We start from the raw sequence: 27,852 nt of genomic DNA, 5'->3' as shown, positions 1-27,852 counted from the left end.
TAAAAACTCCAATTATTTTATATTTAAATCATTTTAAGACAAGTGGCTTTTTACAGTTAAACATTGAAATAATCTAAATCATGTTACTATAATTACAACCTTTACATGAGTATTTGCATGAAAACCAGTATTTAACTGAAAACAAAGAAACATTGTAGAGAGATCTGTATGATACCAGTGCATATATACTGAGGTTATATCTGTATAATCAGTAACTTTACAAGCATAAAAAACATGACTTTTTGGATGTCATAAGTGAGCTTTGTAGGTGGAGAATACCACAATGCAACACAAGTTCAATTCAATGTTATGATGGTTACGCAAATGGACAGAAATTCTATTACCAGGTGAACTTGAAAAGGTAGAATATTGATTATACATGACTAAAGTATCAATAAAAATAGTCTAATAGGTACAGAAGTGCAGTAACAAAAACACAGCTAACAACAGTGCTGTCATATGTACAGTAAATCATAGACTCACCAGGCTTAAGAAACCTTAAGGCCATTGTTTTCAGTGTTCTCTCTGACTCTCTTCTATAAACACAGTGGCTATTATGGGAACAAATTTTCAGACTGAGGACTGTTTTCAAAAATCATTTTCATCACCACCACTGATTATTACTGAAAACCCATCAAAGATTTCAAGGCTAACAATAGTTTCATGCAACTTCAGATCAATTTTGGGAAGTAAATGGCTAATGAATTTTCCTTTTATGGGTAAAAAGCCACCATACACCAATGCTATTAGCAATATGTAAATATGGCATTTAACATGCTTATATTTTTCAAAAGAGCTGAAACATACTTTACTGACGCATTATCAAATATTTTGGCAACATCAGTACTACATAGCCATGTGAGCCTCTGGTTGCTAGCGGAGCTTTCTTTGCAGGGGTGGGTGCTGAATTCTGAAAGTTTTAGTGGATACCATGATAACAAGTTTATTTTCTTGACAAGGTGTATCATAGTCTTCTTTTCTAATATTAATTCACAGGCTTTTCTTGCTGTCTTTTTCTAAACGGTTCTGTAACCAAAAAAATAGAAGATAGATTAATAAGTTCATAGACATAAGGACTTACAAAAATTTGTCTTCTGTCTAGTTATTAGAGAATTAAAATTTGAAAATATGGATTGAGAAAGTAAAAAACCTTAAAACACTACAAAAATCTGAGTTTTGTTTGAAAAAAATATTCAGAGGGGGAAGTATGAATTATTAAGTCTCTTGATAATTTCATTTTTTCATATATTAATCTGTTTGGCTCTTATTTCACAATTACCCCCAAGGGGGAAAAAAATCAAATTCCCCTATTGCAGACCCAATTAAGATTTTTGGCAAGGAAAAGATGAAGATAAGTAAAACAAAAAACAATTGGAAATGAAATAGGAATTAACCTTAAAAGAAGGAAGAAACCTCACAGAACAGAACTGCAATTCACTACTTCTTGTTAAGGCTGAGTATTAATGCTTTTATAAGAACTTAGAATTAGCAATTAAATAGACAGGATGAGAGGAAGTATTCTGAATGACAAAATATATACTTTTATATATACATGATCACTTTAGATATAAATCAAAGTTTTAATGAAAATGCTACTAAGTTCAGGCAAATCTCCTACGTGAAGAGGGATTTTCCAAAATGAATTTAAAAATTATCAAGTGCTGATGGTTTGTGCTGCAAATAATACCTCGTCATTTCTTGTTATTTTCCTTTTTTAGAAGACAGCCAGGCCAAATAAGAAAAAACAAAGATTATATGTTTTGAAGGGACCATTTTCTAATATTTATTTAATACTTTTAACTGGGAGGGGCCCCAGCTGGGGAAAGACAAATGGATTTAAAATCTGCAAAATAAGATTTGATTACTGAAAAGAAACCAGTTTTTCTACTACTTTAACGTTTAAACATTTGTTCATACTTCTTTCATTCAAACTATCACAATTACATAAAATTGAGAAAATAAGTAGGTTTTCCAAGGAAGCTCAGAAGGTATTAAATTACTAAGACTGATTTGATGATAGAAGTAAAATTCATGAAGACAAGCTAAACTCAGCTTTATACTACAATTTTTTTAACTCATTTTTGCTTGTTCAGACTGACTTTTAAAGAGTTATGCGTGAGAAGATGGGTCTGTAAATAGCATCTAAATTTCAGTATATTTCTTAGGTTTTCAAAGTGGACAATGGGGCTACTAGGTAGGAAGACAGGGAAAAAAATATAATAAATCAACTAAACATCTTATGGCTGTGCCTATACAGGGCCTTTTCTATTTAAAAATATTTCAAGTTCTTTCTTGAAATAGAATCTGATTTGATGCGCATTGGGGTACCCTATCTCTCATGTAAGTGATGGAGTAGTCAAGTCGCCTGGATGTCAAATGATTCAGAGGGTTACAGGATCAATTAAACCCTTCAGACAGATACTACAGGAAGTTAGGCTGACAGGCAATGAGATAGCAGGCACACAGTGAATAATATAATATAAACAGAGCCTTAGCAACAGTAGAAACCACCACTACTTTTGGGTTGGAGAGGGAAGAGTGGACGGTTTGGGTACAGGTCAGCAAATGGAAGCTGCCCACTGGAACTGCGACTGGGAAGGTGGGGCTGGAAGCCAGGAAGGAAATGTCACCTAAAGCAGAAAATAGGAGACATGGGTGGCTTTCTGTTTTCAGTTTTCTACTAGTGCCTCTCACGGTCTAAACTTGCCAGGAGTCAGAAAGCAAGGTTCTGGAAAGTACGTTCCTACATGGGATAGGGCAGGGGTAGAAACACAGACTGATGACCAGCACAGGCTGAAGAACCCAGTTAATGATGGGAGTTGTGAAGAAAGATATTCTGACGTTAATGTCGAGCTTTAAATACTTTCTAGTTCAGTAACTTTGGAGCAAATCACATAAAAATTTTTGATTCTTGACATCTTGAGATACTAAAATATTTTAGCGTACTGAAGTGCCAAGGGAGTAAATCTGACACATAGGTAAGATCATTAGTCAGGTGCTTTGTCCTGGAGCACACTGAATAAATGTCAGTATTTCATAAACAGAATACAGGTAGTAGGTTAAAGCTATCCAATAAGGTTCCAATCCTCACTGCTAGGTACTCAGTCTATCTAGGATGGGGTTCTTTTCCAAAGCAGGTGCAACAACTATTTTCTTAGGCAGAGTATAGGTACAAAAGCTTTCCACATCTTTTGCTAAGAACAAAGAAGCTCCAAGCTAAAAGTGTTTCTTTCTGGGGGTAGTGGGGAGACTGCAGGAAATCTTAACTTTATATATTCTTGAAGGTTAAGGAATTACTACCAAACTGTTAAAAGTTACCATAACAGATTCATTAAGCTATGGACACTGACCTAAAAGATTGAGGGTATAGTCTCAGTTTTCTTTTCCATTTATAGTCCTAAATATTTCTGGGACCTTGGACGCACTTGGCTTTAAAGTTCATGGAAAAATATGATGGTTGAGAAGACCTTGGTCTCACAAATAGGAAGGCGTAAAATCTACTTAGACAAGAGGTCTCAATGCTGAGTTGTCATGGAGTAGTTTTCATCATGTCCTGAGGAGGTCACCAGTTCAGGATCTCTACAATTGTAAATAAACATTTACTCTAGACCATATAAATTCAGCCTTTAGTGTCTTAAGACTAGACTACCTATTGGGAACAAGATTATGTACATTTTAGATTGCTTCATGACTGAGTAACTGAAGGCCGAACCAGCTATTTGAGACTAAATCAGTCTTTCAGTAAAACTACAAAGAAAGTTATACTGATGACAACAATTACGATAGTTCATTCTTTCATTTGTTCACTCTCTCCTTCCTTACTTTCTCCCTTCTTTTCTTTTGAGGCATATCTAAATGCTGGAGTTAAAGGTGTGTGCTACCATGCTTAGCTAACAGCTATCTGTTTCCTGAGTATTTACTGCACTTTACTTAGTTCTCTCAACACTCCAGTGAGCAAGGCGTTATTATTGTTCCAGTGTTAAAGACGAAGACAGTGCATTTCATTCAGATGGGTGACATCATCTCTTAGAATCATAAAGGTACTATGAAGACTGATAAAGGTATTCCAAGTCTGATTCCAGAGTATATGGGTGTGATGCCTATTTGTGACATGCCAAGGCTCCTTCTGTATCAGTTCTTCCTACACTTTCCCCCGAAGAGCACTGGGTTTAAGTTCTGGCCTACAACACTTGCCTTTTAACCACTAGGACTTGGACTTGATCTCTGGCACTCCCCAAAAAAGAGTGGCTGGGAAATAAATTCAGGTTGGTGGTTGACAACTGACGAGAAAAAAGACAAACCTACTTAATATGAGTGGATGTTTGGAACTGACTGTTGCTAAACTAGAGACAGAGAAAGAAAACCCATGGCTTAGATTTGAGAGATGCTTTCACCAATATTTTTCCCCATCTTTACATCAACTCTGGAGGTATAAATCAGGTATCTGAATGCCATAGTTCTTTGCCCTAAGGTACAGAAAACAAAGACTGGAGTAATATGATATGAAACTTCAAATTTGGCCTCACTTTGGCATAAATATGGCAAACATTCCAGATGGTGAAACACATTTTTTCCAGAACCAGTTTTTTTAAATGCTATTTTATAGCTCAATTCTTTCCTTTAAAACTTTACGTAAGTGGAATATTTTTAAATTAGCATGTTAGCAATTCTTATATTATAGCTATCTTGCATTTGGCTGTAATGGCCTCACCTTTACCCTTCAGGTAAATCTGGCTTCTTTGGTTATTTAATAAAGCCAGGATTAAGCACACTATTCAAATTTGTGAAGGGCATGCAATCCAAATAGTTATTTAATTATGATTTTAAAAAAAAACTTTACATCTTTAAATATGTCACCAACCTGAAGTTCTGAGTGTTCTTTCAGGAGTCGATCATATTCTTTTGAAAGTCTCTCTGACTGAATCTTCATAGTCATCACATCGTTTTGTGCCTTAAAAAGGGCTAAAAATATCAAACGAAATTTTATTTAGAAATTAATTAGAAAAGCTATACAACCCAAGTTGAGAACTCCTCTATAGTATACACTCAAATTTCCAACTGTTAATGTCATGCTATATATTATCATACTCACTATCATACTGGTAAGTTTGAAAACATGTCTCTTTTCTCTTTATTTCTTTTTATGTGCACTGGTGTTTTGCTGATATGTGTGGCTGTCAAATCTTCTGGAACTGGAGTAACAGACAGTTGTGAGCTGCCATGTGAGTCCTGGGAACTGAACTGGGGTCCTCTGAAAGAGCAGCCAATGCTCTTACCCACTGAGCCACCTCTCCAGTCCTTCTCTTTATATCTTCATTGTGTGTTTTCTAACGGTATGACATTCTCTAACATGACCACATTGTAATTACCAAATTTGAGAAATTTAATATTAATACAATATATTTGTGTAGTCTGCCACTCATATTTGAACAGTAATAGCAATCATAACTATGTCCTTTTCGATGCTGTTTTTCACTTCTACTTTAAGAAACAGGTGTGACCCTTGGCGGGTGCGGATCTTCACAGCAGTTGTATTCAGTTCCAGCCCTTGCTCCCTGCCGTGGCTGGTACGTCTCTCTTATTATATGTATCTGTCTCTTACCTGCCACTGTCTCCCATCCACCAAGAGGACCTGCTTGAGGCCTTGCCCCTCACTGCCGCCTCTCATGTGACTGCCCTCAGACCACGCACCATTTTATAAACGGTAACAGAGTCTACTTAAAAATATGAAGCATGGTTAGTCTTATCTTCAGATCTTACTGAAAATGGTTATGAGCCTGTATTTCTGGTATATAGAAATCAAAACAGATTTCACAGACTAATAATGCCTGACTAGCCTACCATGGTAGTTTATAAAAAAGTTGATACTATGGTCTGAATGATTTTTTTACTCCCTAAAATTTATAGACTGAAACTTAATCACCAAAGTAGTAGCATTAGGAAATGAGACTGGGAAATAAATTATGAATGTGGAGTCCTCATATATGAGATTGTGTCCTAACAAGAGAGGTCCCAGAGGGCTGCCTTCCCTTTGATACTGTCAGGATAGAGAAAACACCGTCCATGAGCCACAGAAAAGGCCCTTCACCGACTCTCATGGCACCTCCATTTCAGACTATTATTTGCAGCTTTAAAGAAATGCTGAAATATTTCCCAATGGCCAGGTTCGATAAGAAGCTAGAGTATATTCTAGTCACTAAAATCCTTTAAATTACACTTACCATTAACATAGAAAATAACTACAATGTTATAGTGACATCAATAAATCATCGTGTTTGTACAAACTGACATATAGGTAAGCCAAAACACTGGCGTCTTTCCAAGTATTGAACTTACAGCTATTTGCACACCAGGAGTATCACAAGACAAACACTGTGTTTCATATCATTATGATTTCTACCAAAGATAACAGATAATATCAGCTAAGCACTGCCAGGAAATGGAAGAAAATTTCTGGAGGCATTGGCAAAACTGATAAAGTTAGGCTGTTGTACAATAATTATAAGAGCCAGAAGAGAACATATTTTATTTGGTAAAAAAACCTATATATTTATTTCTGGTTTCTTTTTAGTTTCTTTCTTTTTTTTTTTTTGGTTTTGGTTTTTCGAGACAGGGTTTCTCTGTGGTTTTGGAGCCTGTCCTGGAACTAGCTCTTGTAGACCTGCTGGTCTCGAACTCACAGAGATCTGCCTGCCTCTGCCTCCCAAGTGCTGGGATTAAAGGCGTGCGCCACCACCGCCCGGCTCTTTTTAGTTTCTTTAGTTCTGTTTTTGAGGACGTGAGCATACAATCTCCTGGAGCTATTCAGTATTTGACATTCACATGTATTATTTTTGTAAACAAACAGTTGCTGGGTTTAATGCAGTTATTTTTTTAATGTACCTTATTTGTCAGGTCATTGTTTTAGTGATCACCCGTCTCTTGAGCTCACACTGATAAGGTTTGTCAGTCTTCCTTTTCACCTCAAGGTCATTAAGAATGTTGCATAAAAAAAGGACTCCGGGGAAATGGAATGTGTTCATAAAATATTGCACCTCTTGGAGGAACCAAACAGGACACACTCAAACAGGTAAAGTCTGCTTTGACTTCAGCCCTGCCTCCCTCTGAAGTAGTCAGTCTACATTTCAAACAGAGGCAGGACTGGAAGATCTTCTTATCAGATTATAAACACAATGCCTACATTATTAAAGTGTTCATTTTCTTCAAAGTTCCAAGTTTTGTTAAATACACACTGAAGTAATGTTGAGTTTGGTTTTATCAGGATCAAGAAGTTAAAGTTCAAAATATCTCAGAATTGTAAATTTTGAAAGGCAAAAAAAAAAAGGACATTAAATTGACTGGAGGGGAGTAAGTATGCCATCTATTCTTGCCTTTGGAAAATATTACATTTATTTATTTTTATGTAATATGGGGGAAGAAGGAAAAGGGAGGGATGGAGAGAGAGGGAAGAGCACACATGGAAGCCGAGATGTTAACACTGGTACTGATCACACTAGACTAGCTGTCCAGCAAGTCTCAAGAGATCCTCCTATCTTTGCTTTCCTAGAGCTGCGACTATAGTCAGCTGTCACGATGCTGGCTTTTGCATGGCTGCTGGGCATTGAACTCAGGTCTTTTGCTTGTTTTTAAGACAGAAACTCATTATGTAGTTCTGTCTATCCTGGAACTCACTCTGTAGACCAGGTTAGCCCCAAACTCAGAGATCTGCCTGCCTCTACCTCCCAAGTCCTGGGATTTAAAGTGTGCACCACCATGCCCAGTTTCAGGTCCTCCTCCTTGCTTGACAAGCATTTTATGGACTGAAATTCTATTTTTAAAAATGCTACCAAGGCTGATCTAAAACCTATTCTGTAGGCTAAGATGACCCTGAACTTCTGTCCCTTTTACATCTGAGTTCTGGGTGAGCCACCATGGCTGGTTTATGAAGTGTTATAGAGTGAATACACTGTGTTGTGAATGTTAGGCAGACACTGTATGACCTAAGCTAAAACCTATGCTTTCTTTTCTTTAAATTTTATATTACCTACTCACAACATAAGAGATCCTTGCCAGATAAAAAGCACTAGGTTTCGATCCTAATACATGAACTGGCTTTGTGGGAGCTTAGCCTGTTTGGACGATCACCTTCCTGGATCTAGATAGAAGTGGGAGGACCTTGGTCTTCCCACAGGGCAGGGAATTTGGACTGCTCTTCAGTATCGAGAGGGAGGGGGAATGGAGTGGGGGGAGGAGAAGAGGAGTGGGGATAGGGAAAGGGAAGTGGGGGGAGGGGGCAATATTTGGGAGGAGGGGGAGGAAAATGGGAAACGGGGACAGGTGGAAATTTTAATTAAAAAAGAATAAAAAAAAGATTTTGTATTTTTAATTTTATTAATTAAATGTACTTGTGAAATCCTTACATTCTCTAAAAGAATTAACACCAACATTTTATAAATTAAATAAAAAAGATAAAATCACTAATGCAAAGAATAGGGGACTACTAAATTAACTTGTATATAAATGTTAAAATTTCTTGACTATGTCTAAATCTTTTAGAATCACAGTAAATATAACAGGATGTCTGAGTTTGTGGCTAAACCAAGCAACCTTGTTTAGAAGAGTACTTTGAATTTTTAATTCACTAATTCTAAACTACCTTTGTCTGATGTTTTTAAATTACCACTTAAATTTAAATAAGAAATTGTAGAGGTTGATGAGAGGTCTCAGTGGTTAAGAGCACTTGCTACTTTTCAGAGGACTTGGGTTCGGTTCATAACTGTATGTAACTCCATTTCCAGACGCTCTGATGCCCTTTCTTCTGACCTCTGAGGGCACCAGGCAAACGTGGTGCACAGACATACATGGAGGCAAACACCCATACACATAAAAAAATAAATAGTAAAATGATTAAAGAATTCTTCATTGCATGTCCTAATCTAGGTCTTTGTTTACAAAATTACCTTTTTCTTTGGAATTTCATTTAAAATTCAAAAATACCTTCATGAAATAAATCCTATTCAAATAATGCAAAAAGATATTTAATAATAGCAAGTTATAGTTCAGAGAACTTCTATTACACTGAGAACAACTTAAACAAATAATGGTTTAGACACTGAACCCCATTTACTTTCTACAATTAGAGACAACTTAGGCATTCGTCATCACCTTAACCTAACAATCTTAACCATGAACACCTGATAGGTTTTCTTGTGTTTGGCCAATCTGTCTCCACATGCAAACACATTGTCAAGGGTCAAGCTATACACAAAGAGTGTTTTAGAATGACAATGGATTTGAAATATATACTTTACTATATTATGTAGCAAGTAAGTACTAAGAACAATCAGAACCTTTTAACCACAGAAACAGTTGCCTTCATGGACTTGGATTTAGGGTGCCCCACTTGGAACCTACAATCTACTTTGGTACAAGCCCTCAATTTCTCAGCTGATACTCCAGACTGATGCTTACTTTCTGTCTTTTTCAAAAACTTTTAAAAATTTAAATTTAGTGTGTTGGAAATATTAGGGCTTATTAATATTATTCTACCAAGGCTGTCTCCTTGTGATTACTTCTATAAAAGAAGTAATACATGATGACAAGAAATATGACTCATTTTGCAAAAATATGCTTACAAGAAAGTTTTCAAGCCCACAGCTCTTTTGCTGAGATAAGGACATTTGTATTTACAACACAGATCTGAAACACCTACATGTTTTTCTGCACAACAGAACATGTTTCTCTTGGCACAATGTTTTAATCTCATATTTGAACAGAAATTTATAAATAGGTCATTATCAGTGCTTGGCCAGAGGGCATCTGGCCATTAGTTTTGTTTAAGGTAAAACAGTGAGGCCTATGCGACAGCATAAAACATCGGCTTGTCCTTCCCCTTTCCACACATGCAAAATTACCATCTGAAGTCTTCTTCAATTCAGTTTTCAGTTTTTCCTGGTCTTCTACTAGTTTTTTATTTTCAGTGTCCAAAATTTGTTCTCCATCCTTGCCATGGTTTTTTAGTACCTACCATAAAAGAGTTATAGGAAGAAATAAACTTAGATTGCAACAGTTGAATATTTTTTGAATAAATTAAAATTATCGGTCTTTACTAATTTGTATTTTTAAGTATTTAAATTTTTTTATAAATTGCTTTTGCTAATAGAAACCTGATAGCAAGCAAACACACAAAATTGATTTTGTGGAGCTGGAGAGATAGCTCAGTTGTTAAGAGGACATACTATTTTCCCACAGAATCTGAGTTTGTTCCCAGCATTCATGTCAGGCAACTCACAACCTGTTGTGGAATATTATTTTGACTAGACAAAGACGTGTTACATTCATTTATGTTGCCTCTGTGTAATGATTTAAGGATGTGTATTTAATTATGTAGAGATGTGCTGCATCTCTTTCACCTTGCCTGCCTAAGGCACCTGATAGGTCTAACAAAGAGACAAATGGTCAATAGCCAGGCAGAGAAAGGAGAGGCAGGGCTGGTGGGCAGAAAGAATAAGTAGGAGGAGAAATCGAGGCTCAAGAGAGAAGAGAAACTAAAGACAGAGGAGAAAACACGAGAGATCCCTGGGGCCAGCCAGGCAATGAGAAGCAGTGAAAGTAAGATATACAGAAAAAAAATTAAAAAGTCCCAAGGCAAAAGGCAGATAACGAGAAACAGGTTAAGTTAAAAGAGCTACCTGGAAAAAAGCTTAAGCTAGGCCAAGCATTCAAAACTAATAATAAGTTCTCTGTGTCATGATTTGGGAGTTGGTTGGAGGCCCTAATAGAAAAATCCTGATACAACAACCCTATAGACCTAGCTCCATGTGAATCCAATGCCTCTAATTTTGTGGGCAACTACACTCACATGCATATACCCACACACAGACATAGAGACATGCATAAACATATAATTTAAAATATTCTTAAAAATTATTTGTTAATATTATGGACAATGCTTCTGAAATGAAAGCAAGTATTTTTGATTGGGGTATAATTATGCTTTCAAAATTAATTCAATGTGACTGTCTTTCTCAGTTAAAGATGTGATATACATTTAATGTAAAAAATCAGTTCTGGATTTGTTATTAGTTATACAAATCATCATGCTAATAATCGTACTGTCTGTCTACTCAAGACTATTTTGCACACAGAAGTATGTAGGAGTATAATAATGTTACACTCTTACAGGATGAAGATGAGTAAATGGAAAATAGCAGGGTGATGTCTAGGGTAGGAAACTTCTGGTTTTCATTAAGCATTACCAAATTAGTTTTTAATTTAGTTGATCATTTAAACTGCTCTTTATATTTCAAAATCAATTCTGGGTATAACAATGTTTGTAGCTTGTCTTTTCTAGGTAAAACAATAAAGATCCGAACAGTAAAATAACTGACAGTAAACATTATAGAATGAAAATTTCCTGAACTTGAATATATAGAAATGATCATTGTTACTACAAACTAGAAGCAGATTAAAAGAAACATATTTAGGTTACAAAGAAAGATAAATTATAGTTTATAACTATTTTAAAAATAAAAATGATATAGCTCAGTCAATAAAGTGGTGACCACACTGAGTTTGATCCCCAGATCACACATTAAAAAACCAGGCATGGTGAAGTTTGCCTATTAAAATCTTAACACTGGGGAGACAGAGAGGTAAGGAATCCTGAAACTTCTAAGTCAATCAGCCTAGCCCTATTCCAGGAGCTTCCAGGACAATCGGGGATCTTGTCTTAAAAAACAAAGTGAGCAGTATCTGAAGAATGACATCTGAGGTTGACCTCTGGCCTCTATGCTCACAGACTAGTATCCCTCTCCTCAACACACACACAACAAAAATAAACAGAAAATAAATTTATGCATCCACAGGCATGTGCCAGTAGACGAAACAGAGGACAGCAGCTTAATTCTGATGGCTTCCGTGGTTAGAAAAACATGGTAATTTAAGAATTTCTACACCAGAGGCATACATTTAACACACAAAACTCACAAATCTAGTGAGCAATGAGTGGATGCGAACATTTCAGCATGAAAGACACCGTAAGAGATAAACGTAAGAGAAGCACGGACTACTCGCTCTGCCAACTTTCACCCAGTGAAAGGACAAGCAGGAGCATAAAGCTGGAGAGAGAACAAACATGGAGTACCACGCTGGGGTAGGAGAGGAGGAGTTGGATCAGGGAGGGATTCGAGATCAGTGGCTCAGAGCACACCTTGAAACAGAGAGCATCAGACCCTTTACAATCAAAAACCTCGTCTCAAAAAAAGCAGGTGAGAATTTCTCTAAGTCTCTTAATTTGTTGCTTACTTCAAGTTCAAAACAATTTTAGCCTAGAAAAAGAAGAGTTACATTTGTAAAGTCAGAACAGATTAAAAACTTGAAGCTCACTGTAGAGGATTACTGCTCTGGGGGTGATGACTACAACTGGAAAGGAACCACTGAACTGCAGGAATGTTTACAGTGACTGCTTGAATTATTTATGCCGTTGGCTTGGAAAAGCTGGGTTTCTGGCAGGCTTGTAAATAAGCTTTCATTACTGCACCTGTACAACTGCTTCCATTTATTATCCCTAATTTCATGTTGGAGAAAGACCAAGAGCTTTGGAGTCCCAGCTACAGGAGGACCACGTCTTCACGAGCCCATCCCAGAAGCTGGTGGGAGTGAAGGTCAGTGAGAAATAAAGCTTCATCCTCCATTTTAAAGCAGTACAGTTAAAATTAACTGATAGCAAGGCATGGAAGCACATATCTGAATCACCAGTATTTAGGTGACAAGCTGAGGTCAGAGGATTGAGATCTTTATTTTTCTTTAAGTTGTATTTATTTATGCATGTACATGTCTGTGTACCACAGGTGCCTGGTGCCCAGTAGAGTGCATCAGATCCCCTACAACTAGAGTGACAGATAGTTGTGAGCCACTGTGTAGTTGCTGGGAACTGAATCCAGGGTCCTGTGGAAGAGCAGCAAGTGCTCTTAACCTCTAAGCCATCTCTCCATTCTGAATACTGTGATTTCAAGACCAGCTTTGCCTACTTAAAGGGAATCTGCCTTGAAAAACAAACAAAAGTTAACTTTCATTTCTTCAACTGAATTATTAGAAGGGGAACGGCCTTGGGCACCAAACAGGCATCATCTTTATAAAACAATACAGGGGTTGAGGTGACAAAACAGTGTGTTTGTAGATGTGGGTCCCAAAGTCAGGCTGCATGGCCTCAAACTTCCTGTACTGTATCATTTATTTTTACTATTACCCTTTCTCTCCCTGCTTTCTCAGCTATAAAATGCAGACAATACAAGGCTCATGCGATTGTTCAAAAAATTAAGAGTTAATATCTTACTGTGAATCACCTAACGTAACACTTGGCATAGCATTAACTATTATTTATAGCCACAGGACCTTGAAATTCACAACCTATGAGGGGAGCTGCCCTAGGTCACACTGCCAAATACTATAGTGCTGAAGTTAGCACCAACTCAAAGTCTCGGAATTGCAGGATTGTGTATTTTCTGCTTGGTAATATTCTTCATATACAGAATAAAGAGCTTTTTTTTTTTAAAAAAAAAAAAAGCAATTTTATCATTCTTTCATTAATATTTCAAAGCCCAGAGGAAATATCATGAAATAAAAGCATTTTTTTACATCCTTACTTATGGCTTTTATTGATCACTTCATCAGTCTATTAGTTATACTCTGAGTACTGGCAGAAATTATCCAGTTCACAAATTTCCTTCTCACTATAAACTAGCTTTCATATAGCATACCTGATAATCTAGGGCATCTGACAGAGTCAGAACTATACAGCAAGCAGGGAACCAGAAAAAAGAGATCAATTGTGAGAGGCCCAGGAACCAGCAAGTAAGTAATAAATTTCCTACCATGAATGACTGAAGAGTTCCAAAGATCTGTCAAGGAAGTGACACTCTGAAGGACAAGACTAAATTAACTCCATTGGTTATGTTATATATGTGAAAAGTTACATTATCAAAACCTTTGTAAAAATATTGTCTGCTTATGGTTCAGGACTAAGAGAAAACAAGTAAAAGGCTGTGTACCCAACAATAGTTAAAATTCACTATTCTAAGATGATGTGCATAATTTCAAAGCAACAGGGATATATGAAAGTCTTCCTATAAATACAAAGCTGGGGCTTTTGAATTTAATCAACATATACAAGGTTTTGATTTTATCATTATAAAACAAGATCAAAAAGTATAAAGTCAAGCAAATATTAAAGTACAAAATGGAACTGACTGTGTTGCTGAAACAAACATCTCCCCTGCGAGTACTTATTAGTAGCTTTTTAATACAGATCACACCGACACCTTTATTTCTGTAGAACAATATTACTGTAAGAGGAAATCAATGGATCCATGCTTTTCCAACAAAGAATCAAGGTTGGTGAGATGGCTCAGTGGGTAAAGCACTTGGCTGTGTGAACCTGGTGACAGCCCTATAACTCATGTGAAGAAACAAGGGGAGAACCAGTTTCCAAAAGCAATCCTTGAATTTCTACACACGTGCTGTGGCATGCATAACCTCTCCACACATCATGCATATATAATAATTTCTTAAAAATAAGAACAAAACACATTAAAATGCAAACTTTTTAACAAGCTATTTCCATAAGAGATGCTAATAATCTATTCATAAAGAGGCATTTTTAAAATTGTTTCTATTAAAAGAGGTCTTCCCCTACCTTTTTGTTAACATATAAGTGAGGCAAATATCATAAAAAGTAAATAGAAGTTTTGAGTGGGTGATAATGAGTTTTGCCTGATTTACAAAGTCAAAGAATTGTTCTTATTGGCCACATGATACCTGCCTGGAAGACAAGTTCTTTTTTTTTTTTTTTTTTTTTTTTAAATAAAGACTGAGCTTCAAGATTCAAGTTCAGGATTTTCACTCTCTACTGCTGAATATGACTCATTAACTTGGTATATGTGAAGACTATATTTGAATCTTGTTTGTTTGTTTTGTTTTGTTTGTTTCAAGACAAATTCTCTATGTAGCTCTACCTGTCCTAGAACTCACTTTGTAGACCAGGCTGGCCTCAAACACACAGAGATCCGCCTACCTCTGCTTCCTGAGTGCTGGGATTAAAGGTGTACACTACTATGCCCAGCTTTGAGAAATAATCTTAATGTATGATTCTAAAAAAAACTTTTCTAAAAAAAATGTGTTTCATATATTAGTAGTTCCAGTGACTCTTTTTTCTAAGAACTGGATTCAGTAAAACTCATGGAATTTGTATGATCTGTGAGATCATCAGATTTTAAAATTCAAATTAATTTTGTGTTCATATTTTTATTTTTTTCAGTAAGGCCCTGATACTCAGGAAGTACATGTCAGCAGATAGAAGCAGCAAATGATTTGCTTATGAGAAATCGTCAAAGATGTCTCAATAACTCTCACTACTTTGTATACAACAAATCATACTTTAACCAAATGAGAGATGTACAGTGAATTATAAATATTAATTCAAGTTATGAAGTAAAATTGATAATGGTAATCGAGAACTTCAAAGTGTACTCCAAGGATGGTCACACTCTGGGTCCGATGCGGCCAGGGTAATCTGGAACTCACAGTAGTGTGGTTACTTTCCTTGTCAACAGACAGCTATGGATGATCGTGGGGACCTGCCCCTTCCTGCTGAACTGTTGTGACTAGTGAGAGATTCTGAGAGGGGGAGTCATTGTCAATAGTTGTGTATCCACTGGTGAGCCCAAGTTACAGTGGACAGTTTCAAATCCATGGCCACAGAAGGCCTTAGGAGAGTTGATATACGTGGAACGGGACAGGCGGGAACAGGTAAAGAGTAACTAGAAGGTACTATATACATGTATGAATTTGTTAAAGAAGATACTGAATTACCAAAACACTACTAAAAAATGTGTGCTCCAAGAATGTTTCTTCCTGGATCACAGAAACAGGACCACTGGTATTAATTTTACTGAGGTAAAGTGTGGGAGCAACCAACTCTAAACAAAAGTGATCAGCTGGGCAGTGGGAGCGCCCACCTTTAGTCCCAGCATTCAGGGGACAGAGACAGGCAGATCTCCTACCTCAAGACCAGCTTCATCTACAAAGGGTTTCTCAGAAATTCTAAGTAGATTTATAAATAAATAAATGTAATCATTCCATAGAACAGTGCTATAATTTGGGCCACTTTCTGCTGATAAATTATGAAAATGCCATTTCTGACGCTAAAAATAATACATTACTCTTTGTGAACCTCACAGCATTTAAACGACTTTTTATAAAGAAAATTAAATACCCATTTTAGTTTTTCATTCTCTTCCATGAATTTCTTGGCAGCCTTACTAGTATTTTCTGCTTGTGTTTTAAGTACTCCTTTGTTTGTTATTTCTTTGGCCAGCTGAGTAATAAGCGTAACCAGACGTCTCAACACTCTGAGGAAAAAAAAATGTAGTTCAGAATAATGCATAACTAGATTAATCATCAGGAACTCTGACTTCAACACAAATAGCCATTATCAAATGCCTCCTGCTAGGTCTACAGAAAGGATGGTGGAGAGGATGTGCAGTTACAACGAGCTGTGCCTCACTCCTTTCTCTGTATCCTCTGCTAGACCACAACCTTCACAACCACAGACGTGGTGGCACCTCAGGGCCTCGTGCACACAGTGGTATTTTTCTCGGCCGGCCCTTAGCCTAAAGGAGTAAAAATGGAATTTTAGATGGTCCTGTAGGCCTAGCAAGAAAATCTCTCTTCTCTCTCTCTTAGTTTGAAAATTTGAAGTTTAAAGGTTAGTTTGCAAAGGTGGCTAAGTCTAAAAAATGAACACTCTCATGCTTATAGGTAACCCCCACTGTTAGACATTACAATTCATCTCGCCAACTTTTTTTTTTTTTGTAGCAGCTTTTTACTAAGGAACTACTATGTCAGGCATTGGGGCCATATCTGAAAATGAACTTAGCTCTTGCCTTCAAGTTTAAGCTCTAGTTAGAGATTATATATATTGGTTTTTCGAGACAGGGTTTCTGTATATAACAGCTTTAGATGTCCTGGAACTCACACATATCTGCTTGCCTCTGTCACCTGAGTGCTAGGATTAAAGGTGTATAACATTATGCTGGGCTTCTAGTTGGAGGTATAAACAGTATTAATTACAATTGTGAAAAGCACCAGAAGTTGAAGTCTAGTCTAAGAACTGCAACAGAAGACCAATCTACTTTGGAGAAAATGGTGACCATGGGGCTTTTTTGAGAAAGAGGCTAAAGGATAAGCAAAAGTTAGAGATGACCAGGTATAGTCAGGTTAGACTTTAATCCCAGCACTTGAGAGGCAGAGGTAGGCAGATTTCTGTGAGTTAGCCTAGTTTACAAAGCAAAGTCCAGGCCAGTAGGATTACACAGTGAAACCGTTGCATAGTGAGACCCCCGTCTCAAAAAGAAACAAACAGGGCTTCAGCTTCCCATGACCCCTCCCCATCCCACCCTTCGCTCTTTATCTCTGTGTTTCCTCATTCCTAAGAAAAGCTGTTCTTCAACCACTAGAAAAACAACAACACTTTCACTGGGAGAGAAGAGCATTCTAGGAGAAGAATCCCTTGTATGATGGCTCAGAGTAGGAAGGACAAAGACACCTGAAAAACTCAGTAAATACTTTTTAACAGAATGAATAGTGGAGAGTAGAGACGGAATGTACTAAGTGTACTGGAAACGGTATGAGAAGGCTCCAGAAAGTCAGCAACCAAATCATTCAAGGCCCTTGGCAACCAGTGGATCTGCAGGATCTAACTGTCCCTTTCTATTTACATTTCTCCCTGCACTTTCCTCTCTACAAACTCTCCCATGCCTCTACCTACTCTCTTTCAAATCATGGCTGGCTTTCTTTCTTCTTTCTCCTTCCTTCCTTCCTTCCTTCCTTCCTTCCTTCCTTCCTTCCTTCCTTCCTTCCTTCCTTCCTTCCTTCCTTCCTTCCTTCCCTATTGTTATTGTGTGCATATACATATATATTCCCAAATATAACCTGTTCAGTCCGTATAATGCTACCTGTATGTATGTTTTCAGGGCTGAGCATTTGGCACTGGATAATTAATTGGTGTGCTCTTCCCTGGGGAAAGCAATGTCTTCCATTTCCAGCCTTCTTCAGTGCAATATTATTTGTTATCTGAATATATCATCTGAATTCTTTTCTAAAGATGGCAAAAAAAAATCCCTAAGGTGTAAGTAGAAAAAAAAATCCAGAAAGAATTCTATGAATGTTAAAACTGTGCTTGTACAGTTTTTTTTTTTTTTTTTTTACTTACAGCCAAAAAAATAACGAGAATCCAGAGATATAAAGGTTTCTTTGGGACCTAAAGAGCTTCATCTGTGTGTGCTCATAGGCACCAGGCCTGCCGGCTGTGTTCTTCTCAGTGACTTGAGTGTAGGAATATTTCCTTACTTCTCTCACAGCATCTATCACAGGAGAAAATGTTACTTTTCATTTTTAAGTAAAATTATTTTAAACAAGAAGTAGTTGTAGAATAACTTACCAACCTATAATAATGGACTTTAGATATGGCTTTCTGTCCCTCTTTAGTACCCGAAGATGGACAGAGTGGCGATTTATGGGTCATTACTAAATCATCTTAAAATCATTCCTCTAGGGCTTACTTATCATCACCTCACTGTTAAATCTTGATCTGATGTGAGATATTATCTCTTACTCTTTCCACTTTTATGAATGAATAAAATTCAACCTGCTGTCAGTAAGGGACTAAATCCCACTTCTCTTAAAGGGCACCCTACTGTACTCCCATTACTCTAGATAACTGAGACAGAGCTCTGTCACTGATGGAAATGCCTATTTGAAGAGACTGGTAAATGGGTGCAGCCTATGTTGGATTTGCTTCATAATAGTTCACAGCCACTGTCTCTAATCTATCATTCCAAAATAAAATCCCAACAAAGCATTCCACAATAAATAAAAAAAAAGATTCATTTGCTCATTTTATTACCTTACATTTGTATGGCATTTCTCGTACTGAAAAATATTTCCAATGCCATTAAGCACACTTGCTCATTTGCTCTGTGCTACAATATACACAAAGCATTTTTTAAATTGCTAACAATAAAGCATTTTTTAAATTGCTCACGAGTAAAGCTTCAATCCTTTGTTTTCATAAAATGTATTTGCTGCTTAAAATTGTTTTCTCAGAAACATGTTATTTAATGTACTATTTAGTTCATTTATTCTGTTTTCCTTTCAATTCTAGAGTATGTTGAAAATGGAGTAGGACCAACAATAAGGGAATAATGTGATGAGCTCAACTTTCTATAAATCATATGTATGAAGAGTCTTTTGGCAGGTAAGTTTTAAATTTTTCTAATTTCTGGATCATACTTCTGCTGAAAGACATATGTTCTTGGGTTTGCTACTTTGATGGCTGTGATTTATTGCCATAACACACATGATAAATATTCAAGTCTTGACTGGAGGAATATAAATACTATATATCAGTTACATGACAAAAGGAAAAAGGAAACAAGTTCCTTAGTAAGATATGAATTAAGGTTGAGTAATCTACAGGCTCTGCATTATTTACATCACTTCAGTGAAGAAGGTGACAGACCATTTGAGATGAAGACATCAACATGTTGGGATAAGTCTTATCTGTCTGCCTTAACTTGCCTCAGTATTATAGGAACATGATACAAATCCATTTAAAACTTGTTACAATTCCCTTCTTGATTTGTTGTTTTTGATGTTCTGAGACAGGGTCTCACTATGTAGCACTGACTGTCCTGGAACTCGGAGATCTATCTATCTACCAGCCTCAACTTCTGCCTCCTTAGTGCTGGGCTTAAAGGTGTGCACCACCATGCCTAGCTTCCCTTCAAAGATTGATGTTATAAACATAAAACATTTTGCATAAAACGCCAAACACAGTGGTTTGTGGCTCTAAGTTGGTGCCCGCAAACCTACTATTTAATATAACATGAGATTTGTGAGGAGGTTCCTAGGGAAAATGTACTTTGCAATGTATATTAAAAGCTAAAGTGGCCAAGAGTGACTCTTCCAAATATAAATATGAAACCATTTACCTTTTATACATACTTTATACATGCAAGTCTGAAATTAATTTTAGATAATGTTTTTACTGTTCTTGGGTTTGGCCTGTAATTACCACAGAGTGAGAGGTGTAATTTTCCAACCATGCTAGCATACTGTTGCTAAAATGTTTTGGAGTCTTTCAATTCAAATTTTCAGATTTAGAGTTTTCAGTTAGGGATGTTCAATCTGTCCAGTACCCATCTATAATTCTACCATATGGATTCAAACTGAAAATCTCATCATATTTCTCTATGTTTTTCAATCCAAAGTCCTCACTGATACTTCCTCTAAATATTTCACTATGCATTTTCTCAGATTAAGGACATATTCCTATGTAAAAACTGTTAATAACTTCCTTTTTTTTAAACAAAGGGATAAGCAATGAAAGTTTTCAGGACTTACCAGCTGCAATTCTAAGTTCTGCAGTTGTCCATGGAAACAGGCATGGACCATATGCAGAAGCAAGAGATGCTTCAGCATACTGTATTTACAACCACAGGCCTCTGAGCCACAGACTTTAAGATGCTCTATAACAGCACCATAACAAAGCAAAAGCCCAATACTACCTAACAACCATTTAGTAATAAAAAAATTTGCAGCAGCCCCCAAAGCTTGTTTTTAATCAGGATTCAGTGAAGATTCATGCTTTCCCAAGAATCTTTTAAGAGCCTAGGGACTCTATTCTCTTGGTGCATATAGGCCACGATCCTGTGTGCCCGGGACAGTACGATAGCAAAGACGAATTGGTTGTTATATGGCAACTACAAAAAGACCACTTAGTGCATGTAAACTTTAAACTAACCTAAAAGAGGTTAAGAATCACTGCACCTGAAATTTTTTTAAATATTTATTTATTATGTATACAATATTCTGTCTGTGTGTATGTCTGCATGCCAGAAGAGGGCACCAGACCTCATTACAGATGGTTGTGAGCCACCATGTGGTTGCCAGGAACTGAACTCAGGACCTTTGGAAGGGCAATGCTCTTAACCACTGAGCCATCTCTCCAGCCCTGCACCTGAAATTTGTATATATAAAATAGTACCAAATATGTATCAAAATAGCCATAATTACCTTAATATCAATATATAAAATGATTTTTCTTTTAATATATCATCAATTTAAACAATCAAAACCCCAATAATTTATTTAAAAAGAACTGGATTCAAAGGATGAATCTAGTACTTACCTAAAAACAGAACGATTAATAGGACTATAATGGTAAGGAAAGCTTTGTTCCAAAAACTTGCAATTTTACCCCAGACACTAAATGAAAAAATCTTCTGCCACCTGTGAAGCAATATAATTAGATTAGGTTAAAAAAAAACAGATAAGCAAAAATAACAACATGAACAACCAAAAAAAACAAAAGCAGGTTTTGAAATGTTTTATAATTACTGAAATAATATTTTTATAGTAGTGTGACAAAAATTAGAGAAATTTAATTTTAAAAGTTATTACTTCTCTGACATGACAGAACAGCTCATGATAAATGCTATGACGTTTGATTATCTTTTGTCTGATGGTTTAAATATTCTAAAGTAAAATTAACTTTTAAAGTAAACATACATGAACAAAACCTCAAGAAGAAATTGGGCAAGGGTTTGTGTGCAAGAGTCATGCCTGTGGAGTAGGGTCAATCTGAGATGTTCCTCAGAGCCTTTTTACCTTGCTTTAGACAGTCTCTTCCTGGGACTCGCTGGTCAGGAGACACTGACTACAAAATCTGCCTGCTTTTCTTCCCTGGCACTAAGATCATAAACCTATGCAACCCTCCCTGTCTTTCCCCACAGGTTCTAGGGATCAGACTCAGGTGCGCAAGCTCGTATGTCTAGCACTTTTCCAACTGAACTATCTCAACAGTCCAAAAAGAAATTCTTAAACTAAAATGTCATTTGGTTGCTGTTGTTTTGTTTTGAGACAGGTTCCTCTGTAGCTTTGGAGCTTGTACTGGAACTCACGCTGTAGACCAGGCTGGCCTCAAACTCTCAAAGATTCACCTATCTCTGCCTCCCAAGTGTTGGGATTAAACACGTGTGCCACTGCCGCCCCACAAAAATGTCGTATTTTTAATGGAAGCTATTTCTTTTTCCCTAGTTAGAGTAACATCTCAGAAATGATGATGTCTTTTGATCTAACCACTAGCAACAGCTAATTCTCTACAGGCTTATTTGAGACAGGGTCTCACTATACCTCACTACAGAGCCCATGTTGGCAGGGAACTTGCCACTCCCATGCTCAGCCTGCTAAGTGCTGCAATTACAAGCAATTACTACTGTATTTGGCTTCCACAGGTCTATTTTTATATGGTATGCTTCTATTGTATACTCTAAGTAATTTCTTTCTGTTTTTCAAGACAGGGTTTTTCAGTAGCTTTGGAACCTATCCTGGTACTTGCTCTATAGACCAGGCCAGCCTCAAACTCACAGAGATCCACCTGTCTCTGCCTCCCAGAGTGCGGGAATAAAGTGTGCCACCACTGCCTGACAGTAATTTCTTTCTTTAACCAAAAACGTTGAAAAAAAAATGACTGAGATATAACATAAATGTAAAATGGGGAAAAAACTTTATATATCTATGTAAACTTTGACACATGGAAGTATCCATATGATTTATCCATGACCCAGGTCAAGGTCTGAACAGAGGAAATGAGATGTGGAAGTAGTCTAGACAGACTGAGCAGCATAAACAAAGCTGCAGAGGCAAGAAACGATGAGTTATGAGTGGCGAAGTGTGCCCAAGTGATCCATCCTGGGACTGGGAAGGTGTCCAACTCTGCAGTAAGTACTTTAAATCACACTGAGTTAAAAGGAGACCTGAGAAGATAATTAGCATGTGACTATATCAGAAGCACAATGTGGTATTTTTACTTTAAGATATGACAAACTGTGAATAAATTTTGAAAAGAACTATCAACAATAACTTCAAGTTGAAGGGGAGAAGACTGATTTCCTTCTATGTTAGGAGTGTAACAAAATACCTTACAACATCATTCTTATAAATATACTTCCCCATTCAAGATAGCAAGTTCCTGGACCTACGGCTAATCAGGAACAAGGGAAAGTCTGTGAGTATACTGGACACTCAGCACTTTCAAGAAGGCAGAAAGTTCTTTACAAAGTAAGTAAAGCTAATATGTGACTGATAGTTTACATACCCAACATTTTTAACACATTCCCATTAATTTTGACTGGAATGAAAAGTAAAATGGACTATTAATGAAATTGTTTCTTTTCTCCCTGAGGTCAAACCTGAGAACCATCTCTATGTTTTGGTCTGTACACAGCAATTCCACTGTCCCAATTAACAATTCTGCACCCAGCTCTTTATTTCACCGCTCCAATCCAGGGTAGTAGAAAGAAAGGAAAACATGAAGTCAGGCCAGGACAGGTGTTCACGGCATAAATAGCATAACACTGCTTTATTATATCTGTAATCAAGACCAAAAAGACTAGGTTCTTAAAAAAAAAAAAAAAAAAGGTGGGGGGAAATTCCACTTGTATACATAACCAAGCTTTAAAATGTAGCATTTTAATACTGTTACCAGAGAGCAATCTGGGTTTCATTTTTATTGAGTACTTTTCTCTAAATTTCTTTTTTTGGAGGGTAGGGTTTCTCTGCGTAACAAGAGAACCTGGAACCAGCTCAAACTCACAGAGACCAGCCTGCCTCTGCCTCCCAGTGCTGGCATTAAAGCCATGTGCCACCACTGCCTGCCTTGTTTAACGAGTACTTTTTACGAACTGTCTAACTTTCCTCCCCACCCACCCCATCCCGCTGTGTTTCTGGGCACATCAGGGTGGCTGTGTCAGAAGACAACTTTGTAGATCCGGTTCCCTCTCCACCACATGGTTTCCGGGCATCGAACTGAGGTCCTCTCGGGGCTGCAAGCGCCCTTTGCCCACAGAGCCATCCCGGAGACCCAAACTTTCTAACCCCACGAAAAGCGTCACACGCCGTTGCCTGAAGAAGCCAAATCCAACATTTGGTAAAGATCTGAACGTTTCCTACCTCTGAGGAGGAATAAAGGGCAGGCAGAAGATTAAAATGAGTCCTATTTCAGCATAGAGAAAGCTGGCAACCGCCACCCATTGGACTGTCATGGTTATTGTTTTCTTCTTCACACCTGAACAGAGAAAGACTTCACTTTCACACAAGCCCGGGTGAACGGCCCCACGCCGCGCGGGGCCTGCTGGGAGTTCCCCCGGCCCCGCGTGACGAGGCCGTGCGCACGCGCGCACGGCCCGCGGACTCCTCCCTTGCTCCCCCCGCCGCGGCCTCCAAGCTTTCCGGGGCTGCGGGCCGCCGTGGCCGAGCTGCGGGCCGCGCTCTTCGGGGAGGCCGCTTGGCGCCGTTCGGCTTACCCGCCGCCGCTCGTCACACGCCGCCGAGAGCGCGCCCGGCCGGGCTGAGGTCACACTGGCGCGACCGCCGTTTCCTGGTGCGCGGCGTGGAGGGCGCGGGGTGACGCAGGCTCCTCCACGGTGCCTCCGACGCGCGGTGGTGGGAGCCAGGGCCTGGGCGTGGTTCGAATCCAGCCAGCCGCTTTAAGGTGGCAACCTGCCTCCCTGCCCCCAGTTAGACTAAATTTAAGTGAGACGGCAGACTCTGTTCGTCAGGGCGCCTTTTGTTTCCCTGCTCTTGTCTATTGGTGGGTCCAGGCAACTTCAGGGACTACTAGGAAAAGATGGGTGTGGGTATACTCTAACCATATTCTGTTAGGTAACTAATAGGCTCTGGGAAACATTGAGGGTAGACTCCCTCGTGGTTAACTCTGCGTTCTATTTCCTGTTTCCCTGGTGACGTGAGAAAGGAAAAGCTAACAACTGCCCCTCAGGCCTCCTGTCCAAAATGAAATATCCCTGCTCTAGGTGGAGACTTAGCATCTCGATCTGCTCCAAAGATTGTAACATTACATACTATTATCTCCTCCGTTAAGCTGGCCAAGAGTCCACTCCGGAAATCTGATTTATTTGGAGACACGATAAAGAGGTGGGAGAGATAATTATCCCCTTAATAAAATACTGTACTTATACATCCTAAGACGTGCTTCTTTACGGAGTTTCCTTCTGCCACGTATCAGTGCTAAGCTTGCTTGCTTTTCTGTGTTCTAATTAAGAAAAAGCTAACACCTGCCTTTTTGTTTTTCTTTGGTTGATAGCCAAAAGCCCAAGCATGCTTTCCCTGGCATTGGGCTTTCTTTATCTCTGAATGCTTGTCCCTTCCTGAAACTATCGGTGGCCTCCATTTCTGAACAAAAAGTCTTCCAGCTTTGCTTGTGGTAAAAGACCTGACCTAAACTCTTGCACAACCTTATCATACAATGCACTTTAGAACCACACTGTTCTCATTTACTGAAAAAAGTAATTTCAGAAGTCATGAAAGTCATCTGCAAGGCTGTTAAGACACTTACTGGTCACTTAATTTGAGCACCCCATGTCTCCAGTTGGGTTTTTGGTGAGCGTCTAGCATAAATGTCTGTTCTCAAATCTATGTCTTTAAAACATTTTTTGACTATGTCAGAGGTAAATGTCGAATGTCTTCCTCTCTACTTGCCTATATTTCCTTTTTTTTGGAGAGGGCTTCTTACTGAACCTGGACTTCACTGCTTGTCTAGATTGACTGGCCACAGAGACCCTAAGATCCTCCTGACTACTTCCGTGGTGCTGGGACTCCAAGGGCACACTACCATATTGACTTTTACATGGGTGCTGTGGATCTGAACTCTTCTTGATAAATTCTAGCTTTGGCTAGAGATGTGGCTCAGTTGTTCACCCTGGCTTTGATCTCTAGAACATTCTATGCCATATGTGTGGCACATACCTGTAATCCTAACACCCAGGAAGTGGAAACAGAGGAATCAGAGATTCAAGGTCACGTACAGCAACATAGTGAGTCTGAAGCTTGCTTGTGACTACATGAGACCCCAAACCAAAAAATAATAAACTTCAATTCTGCATCATACTTAGTCCCTGAAATTCATTTTTTGTGGCGCAGCCAAGAATCCCAGTTTGAAGCGAGTTGAGGTACCTGAAAGAGTTCCTACAGAATATAAGTATGAGGTGTGTGTTATGTGCCTTGTGTAGAAGCCAGAGGTCCCTTGGGGGCTGCTCTCTAGGAGCTGCCCAGCTGCTGTTTGAGGAGAGGTCTCTCACTGGCCCGCAGATTAAGCTAGGTTGACTAGACAGTGAGCTCCAAACGTCTCTCTGCCTCCCCAGCACTGGGATTACAATTGGTATGCCAACACAATTGAATTTTTTTTAAAAAAATTATGTGTACATGTGCTTACATGTATGTATGTGTACCACAAACATGCCTGGTGTCCACAGAGAAGAAGGTGTCAGATCCCCTAGATCTGGAATTACAGATGGTTTTATGTTGCACGAATAATACAAACCCAGAGATAGATATGGAAGTTCAAACTGAAGATCAGAAAAGCAAAACAGACAACCACTAGAGAGACCTTTTACCTCTACCAACTCTCTAGACCCAAAGGGCAAGATCCTGTCTTCATGAATCCTCAGACTCCACTGAGTTCCTCTTTTCCCCTTTATATTCCTCTCTCCACCCAGCCATATCACTCCCGTCTCCACCTCCCTAGTGCTGGAATTAAAGGTGCGTGACTCCCAAACACCAGGATAAAAGGCGTGAACTACCAACACCTGGATCTGTTTGGGGTCGGCCTTGTGTAGCCTGGGGTATCCTTGACTTCACAGAGATCCCTTTGCCCCAGTCTCCCGAGTCCTGGGACTAAGGGTTGTGTGCCACCACTCCCTGGCCAGTATGGCTGACTAGCATGGCTGCTTTGCCCCTCTCATCTTCAGGCAAGCTTTATTTATTAAAACACAAATAATATACTACTATAGTTGTAAGCCATTTGGGTGCTGGGAACTGAACCCAGGTACTCTGCACGAGCAAATGCTCTTAACTACTGAGTCATCTCTCCGTCTGCCACAACTGCATTTTTACACTGATGCTGGAGATCACTTCAGGACCTCATCAACCTCCTGATTGTGCTATTAGGAGTAGCTGTGATGACGGTATAGTTGCAGAAGTAGTGCCTGGGAGCCACCAATGGGTGTGACATTCTCAGGAAACACAGGCTTCAGGGACAGCAACAGAAACACAGCAGAAGGAGCCGTCCCAGTGCCGGCAATCGCAGCAACAAGAGGTGGCTGAGCAGCTGGGCACAGGGACTAGGGCAGGTACAAGAACAGTGAAAACAGGTAAGAGGGTAAAGAGCCTCTGAGGTTGCACAAAAGGCTGTAAGATTCTGAAACTGTAGGCCCTGAGTGGTGGTATAGTTCCAGAGAGCTGTTAAATAGCCAATATCCAAGGCTAGGGAAATCCTAACACTTCAGCCTTGAGAATCATGGTACCTAATGCTACAAAGGCTGTTGTCAAAGGTTGAAGAATCCATGCTTCCTAGACTTACACTAATCTGAGGAGTAACACTGAATACTTCAGGCCTGCAAAAGAATCCTAATAACACAAGGGCACCACCACCTTGCTGTAAAATGCTGAGGGATATAAAACTGCCAAAGCCAGTGCTGGAAAGTCTTCTCACTCACCGACATTTCCATATGGGTAGAATAAAGGACTCTGTCCAGCTCATTAGTAACACAATAATCTAGTGCTTAAAATGAACTAAATTTGCTCTCACTTGACGAGCTTCACCTAATCTTAAAATAAATATAATTTACTATTTGTGTGCATGGTGTGAAGCACAATCATGCCCCCAAAGTTGAACGTCAGATGTAGCGTGATCCTAATTAGTCTTGTCAGATATCAAGGTAAATGCTGAAAGATCAG

The 27,852-nt window shown here is 38.5% G+C and overlaps 1 protein-coding gene across 2 annotated transcripts; it reads right to left on the bottom strand.

Moving 5' to 3' along the window:
- Bcap29 (B cell receptor associated protein 29) lies at positions 1-24,530 on the bottom strand. 2 transcript variants are annotated; one of them, XM_057782753.1, is made up of 8 exons: positions 24,405-24,530; positions 24,052-24,166; positions 21,230-21,330; positions 18,251-18,401; positions 16,253-16,388; positions 9,894-10,002; positions 4,862-4,962; positions 1-1,026 (listed from the first exon to the last, which is right to left on the bottom strand). In XM_057782753.1, the coding sequence occupies exons 2-8, from the start codon at positions 24,141-24,143 to the stop codon at positions 991-993; spliced, it is 726 nt and encodes a 241-aa protein (XP_057638736.1). In that variant the 5' UTR covers positions 24,144-24,166; positions 24,405-24,530; the 3' UTR covers positions 1-990. The 2 variants fall into 2 exon arrangements, with proteins under 2 accessions (XP_057638736.1, XP_057638735.1); XM_057782752.1 differs by lacking the exon at positions 24,405-24,530 and having other exon boundaries at positions 24,052-24,356.
- Between the last annotated feature and the right edge of the window lie 3,322 nt (positions 24,531-27,852).

Source organism: Chionomys nivalis, chromosome 10 (assembly GCF_950005125.1).
Source record: "Chionomys nivalis chromosome 10, mChiNiv1.1, whole genome shotgun sequence".
In the NCBI taxonomy this organism is placed as follows: domain Eukaryota; kingdom Metazoa; phylum Chordata; class Mammalia; order Rodentia; family Cricetidae; genus Chionomys; species Chionomys nivalis.
Note: the sequence above shows the minus strand (reverse complement) of the source record. Positions and strands in the feature narration are given on the sequence as shown.

Bases quoted from the DNA above. Each gene is read 5' to 3' on its own strand.
- Bcap29 (XM_057782753.1), bottom strand. From the start codon at position 24,143: ATGACAGTCCAATGGGTGGCGGTTGCCAGCTTTCTCTATGCTGAAATA. The intron at 21,331-24,051 runs GTAGGAAACGTT...ATTGCTTCACAG, and splicing joins CCCTTTATTCCTCCTCAGAG to GTGGCAGAAGATTTTTTCAT. The intron at 1,027-4,861 runs GTTGGTGACATA...TTTTGGTTACAG, and splicing joins AAGAACACTCAGAACTTCAG to AACCGTTTAGAAAAAGACAG.